This window comes from Solea solea, chromosome 8, assembly GCF_958295425.1.
Source record: "Solea solea chromosome 8, fSolSol10.1, whole genome shotgun sequence".
In the NCBI taxonomy this organism is placed as follows: Eukaryota; Metazoa; Chordata; class Actinopteri; order Pleuronectiformes; family Soleidae; genus Solea; species Solea solea.
The window spans coordinates 29,900,342-29,916,531 of record NC_081141.1 but is presented as its reverse complement, the minus strand read 5'-3'; the positions used below and the strand labels follow the sequence as shown (position 1 = coordinate 29,916,531).

At 47.3% G+C, this 16,190-nt stretch overlaps 1 protein-coding gene across 1 annotated transcript in view; it reads left to right on the top strand.

Annotated features, from left to right (window-relative positions):
• The window catches only part of wdfy3 (WD repeat and FYVE domain containing 3), a 38,527-nt gene that overhangs the window by 14,282 nt on the left and 8,055 nt on the right, over nucleotides 1-16,190 (top strand). Inside the window, 19 exon segments of the mRNA XM_058635917.1 lie at nucleotides 45-154; nucleotides 1,309-1,491; nucleotides 1,757-1,914; nucleotides 2,807-2,884; nucleotides 3,109-3,339; nucleotides 3,424-3,592; nucleotides 3,679-3,842; nucleotides 3,916-4,064; nucleotides 5,035-5,155; nucleotides 5,252-5,337; nucleotides 5,674-5,754; nucleotides 5,839-5,893; nucleotides 6,002-6,121; nucleotides 6,217-6,334; nucleotides 6,416-6,522; nucleotides 6,600-6,753; nucleotides 6,887-6,978; nucleotides 11,797-12,009; nucleotides 16,169-16,190. The exon segment at nucleotides 16,169-16,190 is cut by the window's right edge and continues 120 nt beyond it. Coding sequence (XP_058491900.1) covers nucleotides 45-154; nucleotides 1,309-1,491; nucleotides 1,757-1,914; nucleotides 2,807-2,884; nucleotides 3,109-3,339; nucleotides 3,424-3,592; nucleotides 3,679-3,842; nucleotides 3,916-4,064; nucleotides 5,035-5,155; nucleotides 5,252-5,337; nucleotides 5,674-5,754; nucleotides 5,839-5,893; nucleotides 6,002-6,121; nucleotides 6,217-6,334; nucleotides 6,416-6,522; nucleotides 6,600-6,753; nucleotides 6,887-6,978; nucleotides 11,797-12,009; nucleotides 16,169-16,190 — 2,411 coding nt within the window.

Sequence of the window (16,190 nt, the reverse complement as noted above, 5' to 3'; positions counted from 1 at the left end):
TCACTTCTGTGTGTGTGTGTGTGTGTGTGTGTGTGTGTGTGCAGCAGCGTGGACGGCTTCGGTCTAGAGGCCGAGGCCAGGATGACGACATGGCACGTGATGATGGCCACGGAGAACGAGGCGGACGCCGCGCACAACCACGACGTCAGCGAGGGTGAGACGCCACTGCCGCTCCGTGTGTGACCTGTGTGTGTGTGTGTGTGTGTGACCTCTGTGTGTGACCTGTGTGTCTGTGTGTGTTTGACACCTGTGTGACCTCTGTGTGTGATGTGTGTGACCTGTGTGTGTGTGTGTGACCTCTGTGTGTGACCTGTGTGTCTGTGTGTGTTTGACACCTGTGTGACCTCTGTGTGTGATGTGTGTGTTTGACCTGTGTGTGACCTCTGTGTGTGACCTGTGTTTGACCTGTGTGTGTGTGTGTGTGTGTGTGTGACCTCTGTGTGTGACCTGTGTGTCTGTGTGTTTGACACCTGTGTGACCTCTGTGTGTGATGTGTGTGTTTGACCTGTGTGTGACCTCTGTGTGTGACCTGTGTTTGACCTGTGTGTGTGTGTGTGTGTGTGTGTGTGTGTGACCTCTGTGTGTGACCTGTGTGTCTGTGTGTTTGACACCTGTGTGACCTCTGTGTGTGACGTGTGTGTTTGACCTGTGTGTGACCTCTGTGTGTGACCTGTGTTTGACCTGTGTGTGTGTGTGTGACCTCTGTGTGTGACCTGTGTGTCTGTGTGTTTGACACCTGTGTGACCTCTGTGTGTGACGTGTGTGTTTGACCTGTGTGTGACCTCTGTGTGTGACCTGTGTTTGACCTGTGTGTGTGTGTGTGTGTGTGTGTGACCTCTGTGTGTGACCTGTGTGTCTGTGTGTTTGACACCTGTGTGACCTCTGTGTGTGATGTGTGTGTTTGACCTGTGTGTGACCTCTGTGTGTGACCTGTGTTTGACCTGTGTGTGTGTGTGTGTGTGTGTGTGACCTCTGTGTGTGACCTGTGTGTCTGTGTGTTTGACACCTGTGTGACCTCTGTGTGTGACGTGTGTGTTTGACCTGTGTGTGACCTGTGTTTGACCTGTGTGTGTGTGTGTGTGTGTGTGTGACCTCTGTGTGTGACCTGTGTGTCTGTGTGTTTGACACCTGTGTGACCTCTGTGTGTGACGTGTGTGTTTGACCTGTGTGTGACCTCTGTGTGTGACCTCTGTGTGTGACCTGTGTGTGTGACCTGTGTGTGTTTGACACCTGTGTGACCTCTGTGTGTGACCTCTGTGTGTGACCTCTGTGTGTGACCTCTGTGTGTGACCTCTGTGTGACCTGCAGGGCGGCAGTTGCTGCTGAAGGCCGTTAACCGCGTGTGGACAGAGCTGATGCACAGTAAACGTCAGATGCTGGAGGACATTTTCAAAGTGTCTCTGCCGTGCAACGACCGAGGACATGTGGACATCGCCACAGCACGCCACGCCCTCGAAGAACCCGCCCTCAAGAGCTGGCAGAACCACCTGGGTGAGAGAGAGAGAATTTTGGCTGTCATACCTGTCACTCACCCACTGTCTACTTACCATCATTAGTCATTGAGACAGGATGTCATCAGTGACACCTCCGTGTCTTTACTTTATTTACTGTCTGATGCACTGACAGCGCCCCCTGCTGTTAGAACACTGTCTCGTCTCAGCTTCAGGGTAAAAGGTCATGCTTCCTTCTCCGTCTGAGGGGGCGGGGCTTACAATCCGTTTGTTTGAGCTGTATCAACTGTCTGCTCTCCCTTCAGTACATGAGAGGAAGTGCATCAGTCGTGGTGAAGCTGTGGCTCCAGCGTCTCAGTCCAAACTGTCACGGGTCAGCAGTGGCTTCGCTTTGTCCAAGTTAACGGGCGTTCGTCGTAACAAGAAGGAGAACAGTCTGAACAAGAACAGTGTTTCTGCACAGGTGCTGCACGCGCACACACACACACACACACACACACACACACACACACACAACTGTCTGAACAAGAACAGTCATTCTGCACAGGTGCTGCACGCACGCACGCACACACACGCACACACACACACACACAACTGTCTGAACAAGAACAGTCATTCTGCACAGGTGCTGCACGCGCGCACACACACACACACACACACAACTGTCTGAACAAGAACAGTGTTTCTGCACAGGTGCTGCACGCACGCACACACACACACACACACACACACACACACAACTGTCTGAACAAGAACAGTCATTCTGCACAGGTGCTGCACGCACGCACGCACACACACGCACACACACACACACACACAACTGTCTGAACAAGAACAGTCATTCTGCACAGGTGCTGCACGTGCGCACACACACACACACACACACACACACAACTGTCTGAACAAGAACAGTCATTCTGCACAGGTGCTGCACGCACGCACGCACACACACACACACACACACACACACACACACACACACACAACTGTCTGAACAAGAACAGTGTTTCTGCACAGGTGCTGCACGCACGCGCACACACACACACACACACACACACACACACACACACACAACTGTCTGAACAAGAACAGTCATTCTGCACAGGTGCTGCAAGCGCGCACACACACACACACACAACTGTCTGAACAAGAACATTGTTTCTGCACAGGTGCTGCACGCACACACACACACACACACACAACAGTCTGAACAAGAACAGTGTTTCTGCACAGGTGCTGCACGCACGCACACACACACACAACAGTCTGAACAAGAACAGTGCTTCTGAACAGGCGCTGCACACACACACACACACACACACACTGATGTTGTGTGCCTTCATGTTTGTCTTCAGGAGACGTTTCAGTGGATGTTCACTCACATCGCTGTGGTCAGAGACCTGGTGGCTCTGCAGTACAAAGAACATCAGGAGGTACTCACACACACACACACACACTCAGGAGCTGCTGGTCCTCTGCTGCCTCGTGTGGTCACTTTGTGTCACTGGGGTCAATCTGAACACTGAAGTGAAGTAAAATCAGACATTAGAACTTAGTGATGGAGGCAGCAGTGTGGACTTTGGTGTGTTGGAGTGTGTTGGAGTGGTTTACAAACTTCAGTGAACTCTCATCTCCTCCTCCTCCTCTTCCTCTCCAGCGGCAGCAGAACGCTCTGAAGTACGTGACAGAGGAGTGGGCGGGGATCGAGTACGAGCTACTGCGTGAGCGCGGCCTGTGGGGCCCGCCCATCGGCTCTCACCTGGACAAGTTCATGTTGGAGATGACGGAGGGTCCGTGTCGCATGAGGAAGAAGATGGTTCGTAACGACATGTTCTACATCCACTACCCTTACAGTCCTGACACAGAGAACAGTGCCACCTCTGCTCAGGTGGGTCTCACACACACACACACACACACACACACAAACTACCGTGACATCAGTCTGATGTGGTCTCTTGGCTCCGCCCCCCAGAAGCCTCTGCGTTACCGGCGTGCTGTCAGCTACGACAGTAAAGAATACTACATGCGTTTGCTGTGTGGAAATCCCGGCATGTACCAGCACTCAGTGGAACAAAGCACAGAGGGAGAGACGCCGCCGCACGAACCCGAGCACGGAGAGGACACCATCGCCAGGGTCAAAGGTCAGTGGTGTCAGAGGGTGGGGCTGAGGTGATGGACAGAATAACGCGTTGACTTATACATGCCTCCATCTGTGTAAACGGCGAAGGTCTGGTGAAGGCGCCGCTCAAACGTTCTCGGTCGACGGCGGATGGCGGCGATGAAGACGGTCAGGAGCAGATTCAGGATCAGCTGATGGAGTCCGGAGGCCTGGAGGACGAGCAGAGGACGGACAACACGTCACTGCTGCGCCTCCTGGAGGACGGAGAGAAGGTCGGCAGCCTCGCATGCTCACATGACGTCTCGTCAGGTCATATGATCGTCTGACATGTGTTCTCCCATCCAGATCCAGCACATGTACCGCTGCGCCCGGGTCCAGGGTCTGGACACCAGTGAGGGGCTGCTGCTGTTCGGGAAAGAACATTTCTACGTTATCGACGGTTTCACCATGACCGTGTCCCGCGAGATCAGAGACATCGACACGCTGCCACCAACGTACGTCACATGATTCTAATGACGTCACATGACCTGAAGAGTGATGCGCGCGACACAAAGTGTCTGGTGATGCCCATCACCACCACGTTCAGTGGTATTTCAGTTCAGTATTAGACGTTCAGTTTCAGACCTTCAGTGGTATTTCAGTTCAGTGTCAGACGTTCAGTGGTATTTCAGTTCAGTGTCAGACGTTCAGTGGTATTTCAGTTCAGTGTCAGGCGTTCAGTGGTATTTCAGTTCAGTGTCAGACGTTCAGTGGTATTTCAGTTTAGTGTCAGGCGTTCAATGGTATTTCAGTTCAGTGTCAGGCGTTCAGTGGTATTTCAGTTCAGTGTCAGACGTTCAGTGGTATTTCAGTTCAGTGTCAGGCGTTCAGTGGTATTTCAGTTCAGTGTCAGACGTTCAGTGGTATTTCAGTTCAGTGTCAGGCGTTCAGTGGTATTTCAGTTCAGTGTCAGGCGTTCAGTGGTATTTCAGTTCAGTGTCAGACGTTCAGTGGTATTTCAGTTCAGTGTCAGACGTTCAGTGGTATTTCAGTTCAGTGTCGGGACGTTCAGTGGTATTTCAGTTTAGTGTCAGGCGTTCAATGGTATTTCAGTTCAGTGTCAGACGTTCAGTGGTATTTCAGTTCAGTGTCAGGCGTTCAATGGTATTTCAGTTTAGTGTCAGGCGTTCAATGGTATTTCAGTTCAGTGTCAGACGTTCAGTGGTATTTCAGTTCAGTGTCAGACGTTCAGTGGTATTTCAGTTTAGTGTCAGGCGTTCAATGGTATTTCAGTTCAGTCAATGAAGTACATTCTGTCAACAAATCTTTTTAATGATTCACTTTCACCCAAAACAACTGATTTGCTAGTCACTTGTTGTGTTTGTGTCACCACAGTGAGATGATGTCATGAAAACAACATGATGAACTAACTGTATAGTGGAAAAGATATCCCTTCCTGTCTGACTTCCTGTTTCCTGTGAGCAGTTTACATGAGGCCATCATCCCCAGAGGAGCGAGACAAGGTCAGAGTCAGTTAAAGAGAAGCTGCAGCATCTTTGCCTACGAGGACATTAAAGAAGTTCACAAGAGGAGATACCTGCTGCAGGTACACGCACGCACATGCACACGCACACGCACACGCACACGCACGCGCACGCGACTCACGACTCACACCATCTTTCTTCTTCTTCTCCTTCTTCAGCCAATGGCAGTGGAGGTTTTTTCTGCAGATGGAAGGAACTACCTGTTAGCTTTTCAGAAAGGAGTCCGCAACAAAGTCTACCAGAGGTACCAGTCCATACTTAATCCAGAGATTAAACTGAGTCCACACATAATCCAGAGATTAAACTGAGTCCACACATAATTCAGAGATTAAACTGAGTCCACACTTAATCCAGAGATTAAATTTAGTCCACACATAATCCAGAGATTAAAGTGAGTCCACACTTAATCCAGAGATTAAACTGAGTCCGCATTTAAACCAGAGATGAGACGTGTCGTCCAGATTAAATCCAGAGATTAGATGTGTCGTCCAGATGAAATCCAGAGATTAGACGTGTCGTCCAGATGAAATCCAGAGATTAGATGTGTTGAATGGTGAGATTATGGTGTGTTCGTGTGCAGGTTCTTGGCTGTGGTGCCTTCACTGACCGACAGCTCTGAGTCTGTTTCAGGTCAAAGGCCAAACACCAGTGTGGAGCAGGGGTGAGACACATGCACATCAGATTAATTCAAGATTAATGTCACATGATTGATTATTGATTGTTGTTTTTAAAACATGCGTATTAGGTCTGGATTACTCAGCACTCTGGTTGGTGAGAAATCAGTGACTCAGCGGTGGGAGGTAAGAACCTGCTGATGACCTCATCATCTTCATCATCATCTTCATCACACTGCAGGGCTGTCTCTTTGCTCACTGTGTGTGTGCGTGTGTGTGTGTGTGTGCGCGCAGCGTGGAGAGATCAGTAACTTCCAGTACCTGATGCACCTGAACACGTTGGCCGGTCGCTCGTATAACGACCTGATGCAGTATCCAGTTTTCCCATGGATCCTGGCCGACTATGACTCTGAGGTAAACAACAACAACAACAACAATGATGATGACATCATCACATGGCAGCGTGTGTCTGTGTGTGAGTCACCAGTGTTTTACCTGCCGTTAACCAGGAGTTGGACCTGAGTAACACGAAGACGTTCCGTAACCTGTCCAAACCAATGGGCGCGCAGACGGACGACAGACTGACACAGTATAAGAAGAGGTACAAGGACTGGGAGGATCCTAACGGTGAGACGCCAGACAGCGACACACCACAGCGGGCTGCTTCCATGGTTACTGAGCATGTTGTTTGTGTGTGTGTTTGTCCAGGTGAAACACCGGCGTACCACTACGGCACACACTACTCCTCCGCCATGATTGTGGCGTCTTACCTCGTCCGTATGGAGCCATTCACTCAGATCTTCCTCAGACTTCAGGTTTGATCAGGACCGATCCATAATCCCTCCACTTCACGTGTGTGTCTGTGTGTTAACCACGTTTCTATGGTAACCAGGGAGGACACTTTGACCTGGCAGACAGGATGTTCCACAGTGTGCGTGAAGCCTGGCTCTCTGCCGCCAAACACAACATGGCAGACGTCAAAGAGCTCATCCCAGAGTTCTTCTATCTGCCCGAGTTTCTGCTCAACTCCAACAACTTTGACCTGGGTGAGGACCACCGCTGATGATGTCACAGTGACATGTGACCTCATGAATATTCATCACGTGTGTGTGTGTGTGTGTGTGTGTGTGTGTGTGTGTGTGTGTGTGTGTGTGTGTGTGTGTGCGTGCGCTCAACCAGGAGCCAAACAGAATGGAACCAAGTTAAGTGACGTCATCCTGCCGCCGTGGGCCAAGGGCGACCCACGAGAGTTCATCAGAGTCCACAGAGAGGTGAGACACTGATCCTCATCACTGAACCTCATCCTCAGCAAATTTGGCAAACCCAAACCACCCTGGGATCGATGTCGGCGCGAAAGCTTTTTTTGTATTCTAGGGGCTTTGCCCCCCCCCAAATGAACGATGATATAGATCTATCAATGGACAGTAAAAAGGATTTGGGGAGGAATATAGGGAGACATTGAAAAAGATAGAGGAATCTGGGCAACACGTTCATCTTAATATAGTTGATCTTTCCACCCAGTGAGAGATTAATGGACCTCCAATTCTGTAAGTCACATTTTAGTTTATCGCTGAGGGGTGTGAAGTTTTCTTTGTATAATTTAGAGAAAGACCGAGTAATATTGATTCCTAGATACCTGAAGCCAGTTTTAGATAGATGGAATGGCAGGTCACTTTGTGGAATTGCAAGAGCTAGGTTGTTCACTGGGAAGCACTCGCTTTTCATAAGGTTAGTCTTGTATCCCGAAAAGATACCAAACATAATCTGAACTATGTGGGGAACACACAGCATGGGTCAGACACATACAGCAGTAAATCGTCGGCGTATAGAGCCACCTTGTGTTCCCGCCCCCATCTAGAAATTCCTTTTATCATCGGGGACGATTTTAACATGATAGACAGAGGCTCAATGGCAAATGCAAACAAAAGCGGACTTAGGGGGCACCCCTGACGAGTCCCTCTTGATAATGAAAATGGGTCCAAAACCAAAGGCTCACAGACATTCAAACAAATATTCCCACTCCACTCGGCCTTCTCGGCATCCAGGGAGATAACTACTTCGGGTACCTCCCCGGATGCAGGAGAGTATATCACATTAAGAAGGTTCCGAATATTAGAGAAGGAGTGACGACCAGACATAAAACCTGTTTGATCCGGGGAGATCACCTCATCTGTAACAGATTCTAAACGCCGAGCAAGTGCCTTAGCTAGAATTTTAATGTCACTATTTAACAAGGAGATGGGCCGATATGACCCACACTGTGTTCTGTCCTTCCCCGGCTTCGGAATAAGTGTTATGGAAGCCTCAGTTAGCGTCTGCGGCAAGGCCCCTGTACCCAACAAGTCATTAAACATTTCCATAATAAGCGGTGTTAATTTGGTAGAATTTTTTTTTATAAAATTCAACTGGATAACCATCGGGGCCCGGGGCCCGGGGCCCTGCCGCTTTGCATCGCCGAGATCGCATTTAAAATTTCCATTTGGCGAAAGGTTTACTTGTCCTGTTTTATGGGTGTTTTATGGGTGAGATTAATAACGGGGACATTCAAATTGGTGAAAAAGTTCTGCACATCGCTGACATCACTGGAGTTTTGAGTAAAATGCCTTTAAGGTATTGTTTATTTCGAGGGGGTCTGTAGTGAGCTCTCCGTTTTCTTTTTGTATTTGTGAGATCTGTCGATCAGAAGACTTACATTTTAATTGGTGGGCTAGCAGTCTACCAGCCTTGTCCCTATGTTCATAGACAAAGCCTCGTCATTTCAGTAGCATACGTTCTGTCTTATCGGACGATAACAATTCATATTTGGCTTGAAGATCCAGCCTACTTTTATTAAGTACTGGAGTGGGAGAGGTGGAGTATTGACGATCTATGTCAAATATTGAACTGAGAATTCGTTCTTGTTCTTGCCTCCTAGCTCTATTCACCCAAGACGTGTAAGAGATAACATCCCCCCTTATTACCACTTTAAGAGTCTGCCAGAGCAAAGAGGGGGAGACATTATCCTTCTTGTCAGTTTCATCTGCTAGTAGTGTGGTATCAAATCTCCATGGGGCCCGGTCAGATAGGTTGAGAGGGAAGGAAAGGTCTAATATTACTGGTGCATGGTCAGATTCAATATTCTATGTTTTTAACAAAAGAGAGTAATACAGTGTCTACGAAAAAATAATCTATTCTGCTATACGAATGGTGGACATGTGAGAAAAAGGAGAATACTTTGCTATAATGGAAATGAAAGCGCCATGGGTCTAAACATCCAATTTGGTTCATGAACGATGACAATGTTTTAGCCATTTTGGAGGGAATTTTTGACTTTGGGCTGGAACGGTCCAAGAAAAGGTTAATTGTACAGTTTAGGTCTCCACTAAATATTAGGCTGCGTGAATTAAAAATCCGGTATAGACGAGATCACTTTTTCTATCAATTTCTCATCGTCCCAGTTGGGTGCATATACGTTAACCAATAGGACAGGTTTGTGGTAGAGGGACCCTGAAGCGATAATGAAACGACCATGTGGGTCAGAAATAATGTTTGTGGCATTAAAGAGTGTTTTTTTATGAATCATGATTGCAGTACCCCATGATCTGGAGTTAAAACTAGAATGAAAAATCTGTCCAACCCCCGGTTTTCTTAATCTGACATGGTCTTTAACCATCAAATGCGTTTCTTGCAAAAAAGCGACATCACATTTTAAAAATTTAAAGGGGACATATTATGCAAAATCAACTTTTTAACCATTTCAATACTTATATTTGGGACTCTGGAGGCCCCTTTTTCCACCAAAGTGTGGAAAAAGAATACTCAGTCATGTTTTCGTGGTCCCCCTTAGTGTAAGTATAGGCGATAAAACACACCATGTTGAATTCCCTGCGCTTATGACGGCAGCATGCGTATTTCACCGTGAATGTTACCGCCCACCAGTAAGTTTACCTCGAGAGCTCCACCTTAGCTCCACCTTGTCCCTGCGAGAGTGCAGGCGAGGGAGGAAGAGCGGTATTATGTCAACGCGGAGGGACAAGTGTGCTGTTGGTGGCTGCACAGTGGAGCACAGTGTTTTACACAAACTTCCAGCCTCGGAGGATTTGATATATGAAGCTAATGTGCTGGATAAAGTCAGCAAACGTGTGTTCGTGTGTTCGCACCACTTCGCTAACCCTAACCCTAACCCTAACCCTGTATTTAGTCAGCGAACTTATTTCACCGACGTACAAACACACACATTGTTAAGAAAAGGTCAACTAGAGCTCATAACTGACCATTCTGACACGTCCTAAATAAAAATATTTGTTCAGTACGTCCTCCATGACCGGAGCACAGACTCAGTCTGATACTGTTTATGCAGCTCGCCGCTGGCGGTGGCGATCAGCGGTGCTGCACTCTCTGTGCAGCGGTGTTGCACTCTCTGTGAAAATCCGTTAAAAAGACATAGGGACAGCACTGACTGTGCTCCGGAGACCTCGCCACCACAGCGGCGAGCGGCGATCTGCCTAAACTGCCGCTGTATGTGGCGTTCAGCGGTGGCGATCAGCGGTGGCGAGGTCTCCGGAGCACAGTCACCGGTCTGATACAGTCACATACAGCGGCAGATTATTCAGCTCGCCGCGCGCTGCTGGCGATCAGTGGTGCTGTTCCTAAGTGTTTTTAACTGATTTACAGTTCGGCACTGTTCGGCTCGATTTTATGTAGGACGTCTCTTCCTGTGACGGCACTCTCGCTGTTTTCTGCGCACGCTGCCATGTTGATATTGTCAGAGAACTAGTGGAGGGAGGGGGAGACGAATAGAGCTGTAAAGCGCTGTAACGAGGACAAATCAGAAACCCCCTGGAAGAAGTGGGTGTGTGTTTGCCTGTGTCTCATTTGCATATAAAGGGACCATGCACGAAAACCGAGCGTTCTGAAAGGGGCGGGTTTAGCAGGGTTATTGAACTGCTATGGTGCTTCATCCTTATGGTATTTTGACCAAGGCATGTCACTGACATGTTCATTAGGACACCAGGGAACTATTTTAATGGGGGAAATAGGGTATAATATGTCCACTTTAAATATCTAATATCCTGGCTCGCTTCACAGGTCCGTTCAAACCCTTTACATTCCACGAAATAAATCTAGCGCTTGCCCCTACTGCACTTTCCTGTGTCCTATTCATGGTCCACAGACCCCATAACGTGTCTCCACTTGAGAGTATATAATTAAATAATGAAAACAAACTAATAAAACTGCTGAAATGGATTAGAAATCCTGGGATGCACACACCCAATACCCTAATAACCCTGACAAAACCCCCATTTACCCAATATAACAACAGAACATAACAAGACACAATATGATCAATGCCTAAGTTTACCTCCCCAACTGAGGAAAACTGCAGGCTCACCATACCTCCCCTGTCCTTCCGGAAGTGCGCCCTCGTTAACTATTATCACTCGAGGTGCTCCCGATCACTTTGCGCAAAAGCAATAACATCACTATTAGAACATATAACAAATGAAGTTGTCGGAATCAAAAAAAAAATTCATGGCTGTCTGGAGGGGTTTTAAAGACTCTTGAATCAACCCAGAAACATCATCCCTCAAACCGGTCCTCTGCTTTGCCAGCTCAGCCACCAGTTGCGACATGGAGATGGTGCCAGAGGCATCTTCCCGGATAAGACCATAAGCTGACACTAGCGACTTCGCTATAAGCTTTAGCAGGAGCCCCGTTGGCTGCCATGACTTGAGCGTTTGCTAGCTATGCTAGTGCTGCCTCGTGTTGTGACCGGAGTTTGTGCACTACTCTTTTTTTGTTTAGGGTTGCTCATTTTGGTGTCAAAAGTATCGAAATTACCTTATGATGCACTGTGGCAGTGGAACAAGAAAGTCCGACGATTAGGCAGGAAATTTAGCAAATGTGACCGGGAGACCTGAAGTGGACGTCTGCTCCCTTACATCGTCAACTGGAAGTCCCCACTGATCCTCATCCTTGATCCTCATCTTCATCACTGATCCTTGTCACTGATCCTCATCACATCTCTGTGTGTGTCTCTCAATGTGTCTCTGTGTCTGTCTGGGTAACCGGTGTGTGTGTGTGTGTCTGTGTGTTGTCCCCTGGTCCAGGCTCTGGAGTGTGATTATGTGTCGTCTCACCTTCACGAGTGGATCGACCTGATCTTCGGTCATAAGCAGCAGGGACCTCCTGCTGTGGACGCGGTGAACGTCTTCCACCACCTGTTCTATGAAGGACAGGTGGACATTTACAACATCAACGACCCGCTCAAAGAGACGGCCACCATCGGCTTCATCAACAACTTTGGACAAATCCCCAAACAGGTGAGGACACCAGCAGCTAACACATGCTAATGCTACACCTGCTGTATCTGTGCTATTAATGCTAATGCTAAGAGGTCAGTTTAGTTATAAACATGCTAACATGTAACCATTAGCTTTGCCAACACAACGAGTGTTCTCTTTCATAATATTTTCATATTATTTCGATGTCTATGGGATGCACCCATGGGACTATGGGATGCACACCCCTGCTGCAGCCCTCAGAAGCATCAATCTCATTACGCCAATCCTGTTTGGCTGGTGAATGTGTCCGTCCGCCTCAGGTAGTCCCACCTACCATAAATACCGTATGCGGACAGCACCATGTCTTTCAAACACCTCTTCTCACTCGGAGCATATCTCGCGTCCAGGGCTAACTAGCTTAACTGTCCACAGACAGATCTTATTTAGCTTCTGTCGCGGGGCGCTACTAGCCTTGGAGTTATTGCTTCGTCAGTCACACCAGATCGATTAACTGCCTCAACTCCAATTCAATTCAATTCAATTTTTATTTGTATAGCGCCAAATCATAACATACATTATCTCAAGGCACTGTACATAGACAACATCAAGGAGAGCAGAGAACCCCAACAGTTCACACAATGAGCAAACACTAGGTTCAGTGGAGAGAAAAAAACTCCCTCTTAACAGAAGAAGAAATCTCTGACAGAACCAGAACTAGTCATCTGCCTCGACCGGTTGGGGTGAAAGGAAAATGGGGGACAGAAAGAGGGGAGAGAAAGGACAAGAGGGAGATGAGGTAGAGACAGAAGAGAGAGACCAGGAGCAGATACACAACAACTGTATCAAGTTACAAGTTTATACAGTCAATGATGACATGTTTATAGCAATACAATGTCATTTATAAAGCAGCAACAGAGAGTGTTGAAAAAATTATACTAATATCGACTTTTAATTATAGCACAATAATAATGGTGATGATATGTATGATATGGATAGCCTCGAAAACTGGATCTGGATCCTGCAACCTGCAAGATGAGAATACAGAGAGAGAGAGAGGGAAGGAAGGAAAGACACAAACTAGGGAGAGAAAGAGACAAGGTTAATGACATATAAAAAGTCACATTCATACCCTGAGTGTGAGAGAGTGAGTGTGACAGAGTGCACCACAGGAAAATCCCCCAGCAGTCTAGGTCTATAGCAGCATAACCAAGAGATGGTCCAGGTTTCCCTGAACCAGCTCTAACTATAAGCTTTATCAAAAAGGAAAGTTTTAAGTCTAACTTTAAATACAGAGAGAGGCTCCGCCTCCCGAGCTGTCATTGGAAGCTGGTTCCACAGGAAAGGCCTCCCATTCTGCTCTTACAGGCTCTGGGAACCACAAGTAAACCTGTATTTTGTGACCTAAGTGGTCTGTTAGGGTGATATGGTAAGACTAGGTCTTTCAGGTAAGTCGCTTTGGATAAAAGCGTCTGCTTAATGACATGTAATGTAAGCGGCCTGACCATTAAGTGCTTTGTACGTGAGGAGGAGGATTTTAAATTGAATTCTAAACTGTACGGGGAGCCAGTGTAGAGAAGCTAACACTGGAGTTATATGGTCTCTCTTTCTAGTTCCTGTCAGAACTCATGCTGCAGCATTTTGAATGAACTGAAGGGTTCTAACAGACTTGTTGGAACATCCTGATAATAAGGAGTTACAGTAATCTAATCTAGATGTAACAAAAGCATGAACTAGTTTTTCAGCATCCTGTAAAGACAGAATGTTTCTAATGTTTCTAATGTTCATAATGTTCCGCAGGTGGAAGAAGGCTCTTCTGGAAATGAGTTTTATGTGTGAATCAAATGACATTTCCTGGTCAAAAGTAACTCCAAGGTTCCTCACAGTGGAACTGGAAGCCATGGTGATGTCATCTAAAGTGACAATGTGATCAGAAAGTTTTTCTCCGAGGTGTTTCGGGCCGAGTATAATGACCTCAGTTTTTTCTGAGTTTAAAAGTAGAAAGTTACAGGTCATCCAAGACTTAATGTCTCTGAGACATTCCTGGAGTTGAACAACCTGATTTATTTCATCCGGCCTCATTGATAAATATAGCTGTGTGTCATCTCCATAACAATGAAAGTGTATGTTGTGCTTCCTAATAATGTTCCCCAGAGGAAGCATATGTAAGGTAAAAAGTATAGGCCCAAGCACTGAGCCTTGTGGAACTCCACAATTAACTTTTGTTTGTAGTGAGGTTTTATCATTAACATGAACAAACTGGAATCTATCAGATAAGTATGATTTAAACCAGCAGAGGGCAGCACCTGTGATACCAAGAGTCTGCTCCAATCTCTGCAGTAGAATATTATGATCAATGGTGTCAAATGCAGCACTAAGATCTAACAGGACAAGTAAAGAGACTAGACCATTATCTGAAGCCAAGAGAAGCTCGTTACTAACTTTAACTAGTGCTGTTTCTGTGCTATGGTTTAATCTGGAACAGGCCCTTAATGCGCAAATATTCACATGATAGATTAGCAACTGCCTTTTCTAAGATTTTAGAAACAAAGGGAAGATTAGATATAGGTGGGTAATTAACTAAAATATCTGGGTCAAGGGTCTCTTTTTTGAGGAGGGGTTTAATAACTGCTATTTTAAACGTTTGGGGCATATATCCAGTTAATAAGGATAGATTAATTTGAGTCAATATAGAGCTGTTAAATAAAGGAAACACATCTTTAAACCAAGCTAAACCCCCTCACACCAGAGGGCACGGAGACTCCGGAGTATGACCCTGTCGCTGCGGGAACAAGATCTCGAGTAAGGATCCACACCAGGTCTGCTTGAGCTACCTGGGGCTGCAACACGCCCGGCTGGCTATCGATGTTCCCACCCTGTGTCAATCCTTTGCGGCGTTCACCGCCAAGAGTCTCCGCAGACGACATATTCATCACTCCGGCCCGAGCTTCACAGCCTGCAGCCTCCGTCGCCTCTCAGGACGGAAGTGAGAGCAGCACGCCAGCTTCTCCCCTGGAGCGGGTGAAAACTTTCAGAGCATGTCTTGTGCTTTTTCATCCGGGCAAATCTGTTCAATTCAGATTGTGTCTTCGGTTACTCTGACTGATGGCGTCTGCCATTCTAGTAGTCCGTCTTGGTCGCCTCCACATGAGGGAATTCCAGCTTTGTGTTCCAGCTTTGGGAGAGTGCTGGTTACGCCGGGGTGCACCAGGGCACTGTGCCACTGGTGTGCCGTCTTGCCGCCGAATTGAATTGAATTGAATTTCTGTTCAGGACATATGTGCTGTGGCGAGTTGGTCCTCACCTCTCAATTTTGGTCTATGTGCTGGACGTTTCTGCTCCGTGCCTGGCACGCACGGTTTACTGTCCTCATGGGAGCAGAGTACTTTTCCCTGTGGGTTGGTGGACGCTTGATAAGGGAGTAATACGGGAGCTACCACATCCCATAGTGAGACATCGAACGAAATATTAGGAAAGACAACTTTAGGTTATTAACATAGCCCCGGTTCTCTGAGTAATATGAGTGAGGCAGGCGGACACGTTCACCAGCCAGGATTGGCATAATGAGACTGATGCTTCTGAGGGCTGCAGCAGGGGCGTGCTTCCCATAGTGAGACGTCTCACTCATATTACTACATAGAGAACCGTGTAAGTTTTTACATGTGTGTCTCGGCTGTTTAAGAAGCCACGCCCTCATGTGTTTCAGCCGTTTAAGAAGCCACGCCCTCATGTTTCTCAGCTGTTTGAGAAGCCACACCCTCATGTGTTTCAGCCGTTTAAGACGACACACCCTCTTGAGTCTCAGCTGTTTAAGAAGCCACGCCCTCATGTGTTTCAGCCGTTTAAGAAGACACACCCTCACATGTCTCAGCTGTTTAAGAAGCCACACCCTCTTGTGTTTCAGCTGTTTAAGAAGCCACGCCCTCATGTGTTTCAGCCGTTTAAGAAGCCACGCCCTCACATGTCTCAGTTGTTTAAGAAGCCACACCCTCTTGTGTTTCAGCTGTTTAAGAAGCCACGCCCTCATGTGTTTCAGCTGTTTAAGAAGCCACACCCTCTTGTGTTTCAGCTGTTTAAGAAGCCATGCCCTCATGTTTTTCAGCTGTTTAAGAAGTCACGCCCTCTTGTGTTTCAGCTGTTTAAGAAGCCACACCCTCTTGTGTTTCAGCTGTTTAAGAAGCCACACCCTCTTGTGTTTCAGCTGTTTAAGAAGCCACACCCTC